Raw genomic sequence first — 7451 nt, 5'->3', positions numbered from 1 at the left:
TCAGTAGGGTCGAAAGACATCTTGTTAGTACCGTGTAGCTCAGTTGGTAGAGCATGGCACTTGCAATGCCAGGGTTGTGGGTTCGATTCCCACGGGGGACCAGTATGAAAAAATTTATGCGCTCACTAACTGTAAGTCGCTCTGGATAAGAGAGTGTGCTAAATGACTAAAATGTTAGTAAGAGTTTCTATAGCATTAATTTTCCTCTGCTTTCAGTTGCCATGCCAATACTTTGTGTGCTTTCTCTCCAAGTTGGTAGTAACGCTGTTTTGATTTAGTGATGGCCCTCTCAGCTTGATACGTGTTCAGAGTATAATATTTCAGTTTTTTATTTATCAAAAGCCTGTATGGGTCTTTAATTGGGCCTCTGGTAGGTTTTCTCTCGCTCAGAGGTTTCAGATTCAAGGACATTTAGTTCGGCACCATGTTTTCTCTTCAACACTTTAGTATAGGCAATGATCTCTCCCCTCGGATAGGCTTTCAATGCGTCCCAAAGAATGAAACTGTCAGGAGCGGAGGGTTTGTTTTTCAAAGTAAAAATATTGATCTGCTCATTGATGAATGCACAAAATTCAGGTTGCTTCAGGAGTGTAGAATTTAGTCTCCATCTATGTGCTCCATTTACCTTGGTAGGAATGGAAATTGATAATACCAGAGGAGAATGGTCACTAAGCAATCTGGGGAGATAATCGGTAATCTAACACTATGAAACAGTTGGGTTGAAAACGTTATCTATGCGTGGGTGTGAATAAAAAGAGTAGTCCCTATCCTGTGGGTGCATCCGTCTCCAGACGTCTAGTCAATTGAGATCCTTCATGCATGACATGGTGAGCTTAGCGGCGTTTGGTTAGAGGGGAGGGTTTATCCAGAGGACCTATCAAGAACTGTATCTGAACAAAAAAGAAAAATCTCCTCCGGCTAGTAGCCATTCTGGTGGTGCCTGAAGGAAGACATTCTGAATAAACATCGAAGTTAGGAGCATAACTAGTTTTTAATGTCCCGTTGGTAGGACAGTTTCGAACGGAGCTCATCCAGTCTATTCTCCAGTGATTGCACGTTGGCCAATAGAAACAGTAAAACAGCAGCCATCCCGATGGTCATCGAAGTTAGGAGCATAACTATTCAATATTTTGCACCAAAAACAAACCTGCCTGAGGGAACACAGAAGGGGATGTGTCCACTTATCTAAATTGCTTAGTCCTCTTGCTTTGGAGTTAAAAGAGGACGCAAAAACTTGTCCTACCCATTCCGTCTTTAATTTATTGTGTTCACTGGCTGTAAGATGTGTTTCTTGTAAGAACACGTCAGCCTTTATTTCTTAAGGTATAGACTATTTTCCTCTTAACCGGGCTGTTAAGACATTCTACGTTGAATGTGACATGTTTTTTTATTTTTTATTTCACCTTTATTTAACCAGGTAAACCAGTTGAGAACAGGTTCTCATTTACAACTGCGACCTGGCCAAGATAAAGCAAAGTAGTGCAATAAAAAACAACAGAGTTACATATGGGGTAAAAAACATAGTCAGAAATACAACAGAAAATATATATACAGTGTGTGCAAATGTAGCAAGTTATGGAGGTAAGGCAATAAATAGGCTATAGTGCAGAATAATTACAATAGTATTAACACTGGAATGCTAGATGTGCAAGAGATTATGTGCAAATAGAGATACTGGGGTGCAAAAGAGCAAAATAAATAACAATATGGGGATGAGGTAGTTGGGTGGGCTAATTTCAGATGGGCTGTGTACAGGTGCAGTGATCGGTAAGGTGCTCTGACAACTGATGCTTAAAGTTATGGAGGGAGATAAGAGTCTCCAGCTTCAGAGATTTTTAGTGGATTAAGCATGGGTTGGGTTACAAATATATAACTGAATGGTAATCCCTCATAGACAAAATAGACGGCTACGAAAAATATAGATGACAACTCTCTTGGTAGATAGTGTGGTCTAGTTTATCATGAGATACTCCACCTCAGGCGAGCAATACCTCGAGACTACCTTAATATTAGACATCGCGCACCAGCTGTTATTGACAAATACACACACCCCCACCCCTCGTCTTACCGGACGTAGCTGTTGTCCTGCCGATGCACGGAAAACCCAGCCAACTGGATATTATCTGTGCCATCGTTCAGCCAGGACTTGGTGAAACATAAGATATTACAGCTTTTAATGTTCCGTTGGTAGGACAGTCTCGAACGGAGCTCATCCAGTCTATTCTCCAGTGATAAATATTGCTAAATGTCTCATGCGCCTTGAGTCATTCATTACATGTGATAAAATCATTTAGAGCAAAGTGGATTTACAATTTAAAAAGCAGATGCTCCAACATTCTACACTAGATGGCAGCAGCACACCACAAAATAATGATTTCAGACCAGAGTTGACATTAGTTTTTTTTTTATTGTACAGACTTCTCAGAATCCCCTGGAAAACCTGAAAGACAGAAATTCACAACATTAACACCAGAAAACAATCCAAGTTTCATACAGCAAAATAAACATTTCAAATTGTTTGAGAGTAGGCAGATTTACACCCATAAAAATACTACGACTCCAGAAATCTAGTCAAGGGTTTCCTTGATGCCATGCAATAAAATAACATTGTAATCCAAGTTTCACTTTTAGGACATTGATCCATCTTCGGTAACAGCATGCTTACACTAGTGCACAACAAGTTGCTTTCAGATGGACTACACATTTTTTGCTGAAACTAAAAAAAAGGTAGCTTTAACGCTGAGCATGGCCGTTTAATCCAGTGAATTCGTAATATTTCCCCAACGAAATAGGAATCTCAGTGGAATACAATATGGCCCAGAATTACTAGCTTTTGTGGCAGTGTACTGTAAAATCCACACCACGTTCAATTAACTTAATATTTGTAGTGCCAGTAGTTTACTGATGTGGTTTCAGACAAATTGGCTTATTTTTCAGACTGGTTTCACCAGAGTCGATAAGATGGGGAAAAAAGTTGAGCATCATTAACCACATTTTGTAAACTAGAAACTGGACACTTAAACGACACCTAGAAACATTTGACATTCAAATGACTTTGGATTCAATTAGATCAAGCTGAGAAACGCCCCCCCCCCCAGATCCAGAAGACAGTCCTGATGCTGGAGTTACACAGCATGGCCGATTCAGCTAATCAAGATCTTGACGATTCCATAACACCCAATAAAACTTGAAGGCGAAAAGTGTCTCCAGAACCTGTGTTTACTGACATCGGGGGGGTGCATCCCAATACTATATAATTTTAATAATTAGCTGGTTGATAAGCTGAATCGGGTTTTTGTTACAACTAGGGTTGGAGCGAAAACCTACAGGACGGTGTCTCGCCAGGAACGGGGTTGAGAGCCCTGGCACAAGTCCTACAACTTCTAAAAATGTCTTATCTCACCACAGCTTCTCTAGTTCATTCTCCTGATGAGTCTGTTGATCTGGTCCTCCCTGTTTCCAGCATCGCCTCCCTCCACAAAGTGAGTAGTCTTCTTGTTCATGCCACCGCGGGGTGTGGACAGCTTGAAGGGCCACAGGAAGTTGTTGGCAGGCTTGAAGTTCTTTCCGACCGTGTAGATCTCGTGTATCAGGTCCTCCACACAGATGATGCTGTATTTACCTGGAAGGGAGGAGCAGGACAGGGCCAGAGTGAAGAAACTGCGCCATTCTTTAAAAAAAAAAGGGGCAATCTGCAGCTCAAGCAACTAAGCTGTTATCCCGCCACTGTTTTAGTAAACAGCTGAGGGATGGGGAAATGTAAGAACTCAAATTAATAGACATTTGTATGGAAGGACTGACCATCCATGAGACCAATAATGACCATGATCTGTAGCAATTGCAGATTACCCCTTTAAAAAATTGATAAAGATCTGTACAAAAATGGGACATCTACATCCATTAAATTAAGCATCATCCAAATGCAGTTTCCTATTCTACCATATCAGATTGAAGTAGCAGTCGATTTGCAATGTGGTTTCAGACAAATTGGCTTATTTTTCAGACTGGATTCACCAGAGTCGATAAGATGGGGAAAAAAGTTGAGCATCATTAACCACATTATATACAGTTTCTATGACAGGGGAGAGGGGGCATCCTTCCCTAGCGTAGTATTTGAAACTGGCTTTCACTTCATACATATCTCCAGTCCCATATAACAGGCAGCCCAATTCTGATCTTTGTCCACTAATTGGCCTTTGAACAACCCGATGAGCTCTTGCCAATAATTGGCAAAAGATCAGAATTGGGCTCCGTGTGTAAAAACAGCCATACAGTAGTATAATAAATAAATAAATTAAAAAATGTATGCACTCACTAACTGTAAGTGGCTCTGGATAAGAGCGTCTGCTAAATGACTATAAATGTAACAGCGTACCCAGGGCCTTCTCGACCAGGGCGTTGTCTGTGAGGGCGATGCGCTGCTTGGTCATCCTGCCGTGGCCGCGCTTGTAGATCAGCTCGCGCACCGACTTCAGGTTGGGGTACCTGGGAGACGAGCACAACACTGTCAGTTATGTACTCTAGCACCTAGCTTATTGTTGCTATTTTAACTGCCTTCATTCTAAAATGCATGTTTTTATATATATATTTTTAAAAATTATAGCTTTGAGATAGACTAATGAAAAGCATTAAATTAAATGTATTATTAGCCACCGCGTAGGTTGTGTAGTCTCATTAAACCAGTGACAACTTACTACACCCAACCAAAACATGAAATGGGTAATTTATACTGGGCACGCCACAGAACTGTGACTGGTTTACTGCAATTAGTGAGCGCCGTTAGTAATATCTCAATGTGGTTTCAGACAAATTGGCTTATTTTTATTCAGACCGGTTTCACCAGAGTCGATAAGATGGGGAAAAAAGTTGAGCATCATTAACCACATTGTGTAAAACTTCCAGTCAATCACAGCGGTTTCAAATTGTACCCATCTACCTTAAAAATCACCGTCAGATTAATCTACACGAAAACAGAACCCACAGAATAGGGGTTAGTTATTCAAATACAAGCCTGGAGGTCCAGAGTACCTCTGGGTCTGTTCTAAAAATCGCACCCACCTGGTGTCCCAGGTCTAAATTAGTCCCTGATTAGAGGGGAACAATAAAAATTAGTGACACTGGCCTTGATACCCCCTGGAACTGGGTGTCCACATTAAAAGCAGATGGTCACGGCAGCCTTACCCCCAAGCGATGTAGGGCTCGGCGATCCTCAGCATGTTGACGGAAGCCTTGTTCAGTTTGACGAACACTCCGTTGAAGATCTGACGCAGACGCAGGAGCTGGAGAACCTTGCGCACCTTGGGGCTGACGCCGTTGATACTGGGAGAGAGCGAGAGGGGGGCAAAGGAAGAGTAGTTACGAGTGTGTTCAGCACCCGTGTCAGTTCATTTCCTGTCAGTTTTGGTTTACATTCAATGTGGTTTCAGACAAATTGGCTTATTTTTTTTCAGACTGTTTTCACCAGAGTCGATAAGATGGGGAAAAAAGTTGAGCATCATTAACCACATTGTGTAGACATGGGGGTACTCCACTATTACCCTACGAGGTCCGGAGCCTGCTGGTTTTCTGTTCTATCTCATAATTAATTGCGCCCACCTGGTGTCCCAGGTCTAAATCAGTCCCTGATTAGAGGGGAACAAATGAAGTGGAACTGACTTCCAAGGTACAGAGTTGAGTTTGAGGGGTCTAGATGTTATAAAGACAGTAACGGTGACATTCACGAATAAAATCAGTGTGAAGGTAGATTTAACATTACATGCATCTTTTTTTTTTACCCAACACCAGAGTGAAATGGCGTACAAGCCACTGAGATACGGGCCAATCAGACAACACATGCCATTTAGCAGACGCTTTCATCCAAAAGAAACGTACCCCCTGATCCTGACGACGAAGGCGAGCTTGGGCTCTGCTGGGACGTAGAAGTTCCCAACCTTGCGGGCCGTCCGCCCCATGCGGATCTCACGCCTGTACATCTCCCTGTACTCCTTGTGGTACTTCTCAGCCCTCTTGTAGATCAGTTTCCTGGTCACCTTGCGAGTCTGAGGGGGATACAAACCAAGTGTGAGTCAGAGCACTAAAGCTGGGTAACACGTCTAGTTAAATTTCACAAGTTGCTTTATGCAATGTTTAATCTGATAGTGGATAGCTAAATCTTACAGCTGGGGGGGGGACGTATTTAGGATAATTGTCAGTAGTTTCTTTCAATGTGGTTTCAGACAAATTGGCTTATTTTTCAGACTGGTTTCACCATAGTCGATAAGATGGGGAAAAAAGTTGAGCATCATTAACCACATTGTATAGAAGATTGAATTTCGGGGCATCCTTAAAAACTACTAAGGTTAGCTATTTCCCTCACAACCAGCAGAAAGCCAATGCCAGTCAGTTCTACGAAGTACATCAACTGCATTTCAGGCTAAATCCTAAAACATTGTCAACGTGGAAGCCAGTTAACGAGTTCAAACTTACTTTTTTTTCGGCCAGCATCTTCTTGATGCGCATGGCCTTCATGGTGGCGAAGGCCTTTCGCCTTTTCAAAAGGCTCTCCGGGACCGCCGGAACCTTTTTTCTGCAACCCAGATCCAACACTTAGTTTAGAGGAACGTTTTTAAATCTGGTAGCGACTGGCAGTGTAATAAATAAAATAAAAACGGAGAAAACTCATGTCAAGGCTGCTAGCAACGTCAGCCCTACCTAGCCATTTCTGAAACGTGAGCCTGACTTGGTAACGTTAACTAGCTAACGTAGTCAGACAACGGACGGAGACAAATGCATTTTGTGACATTGTGGTGGACCAAACAGCAAAATAGTCCGAAAACATTCGCTACCCGTCAACGATATATCCGTAACACCAAGAGCCACGGATATATACCGTTAGCGTGAAACGTGCATATGCATTCGCAAGCCGGACATGTTTTTTCTGCCCACATCCAGTCAACCAAATGAACACAAATATCGTAGAGTATAAAAACGACATTCTCAACACTACTGATACGACAAACATGTTTGTTAACAGTAGATACACAATTTTATGTCAAATAACTTATGATGTTCGTTAAACTAGTAGATGGATATAGATTCCAGCAGAGCACAAATCACTCACTCTGCGTCCGCCATTGTGTCCACCGAGAAAGAGACTCTCCCTCTTGCGCATGTGTGAGTTAAAGGTTGTAGGACAACGGTCGGTGTCTATTAAACTGCCTGAGCAGAATTTGCTCAAGACCGTATCCACTATATAATATGCCATTTAGCAGACGCTTTTATCCAAAGCGACTTACAATCATGCGTGCATACATTTTTAACGTCCCGGGGATCGAACCCACTACCCTGGCGTTACAAGCGCCATGCTCTACCAATTGAGCTACAGAGGACCGCATATATCACAGATAGAAGGGTTAGTTATACATATCTTTGAATATATCTTCCAGTATATTTGGTGTTGTACTGTACTTCTG

General features: G+C 42.1%; 1 protein-coding gene across 1 annotated transcript; it reads right to left on the bottom strand.

Moving 5' to 3' along the window:
• Positions 1-2387: 2387 nt before the first annotated feature.
• Positions 2388-7151, bottom strand: LOC311122998 (large ribosomal subunit protein uL30-like). The gene is made up of 7 exons (XM_084197296.1): positions 7100-7151; positions 6466-6565; positions 5872-6038; positions 5182-5319; positions 4376-4485; positions 3404-3622; positions 2388-2440 (listed from the first exon to the last, which is right to left on the bottom strand). The coding sequence occupies exons 1-6, from the start codon at positions 7111-7113 to the stop codon at positions 3414-3416; spliced, it is 738 nt and encodes a 245-aa protein (XP_084053422.1). The 5' UTR covers positions 7114-7151; the 3' UTR covers positions 2388-2440; positions 3404-3413.
• Positions 7152-7451: the final 300 nt, after the last annotated feature.

Source organism: Coregonus lavaretus (genome assembly GCF_964263955.1).
Source record: "Coregonus lavaretus genome assembly, contig: HAP1_SCAFFOLD_583, whole genome shotgun sequence".
Lineage (NCBI taxonomy): Eukaryota > Metazoa > Chordata > Actinopteri > Salmoniformes > Salmonidae > Coregonus > Coregonus lavaretus.
This window is presented reverse-complemented; position numbering and strand designations above follow the sequence as displayed.

What these genes read in the sequence shown, in the direction of transcription:
- LOC311122998 (XM_084197296.1), bottom strand. An exon ending in AGATGCTGGCCGAAAAAAAA is followed by an intron (nt 6,039 to 6,465) that starts GTAAGTTTGAAC and finishes TATCCCCCTCAG; the next exon opens with ACTCGCAAGGTGACCAGGAA. An exon ending in GAGCCCTACATCGCTTGGGG is followed by an intron (nt 4,486 to 5,181) that starts GTAAGGCTGCCG and finishes CTCGTCTCCCAG; the next exon opens with GTACCCCAACCTGAAGTCGG.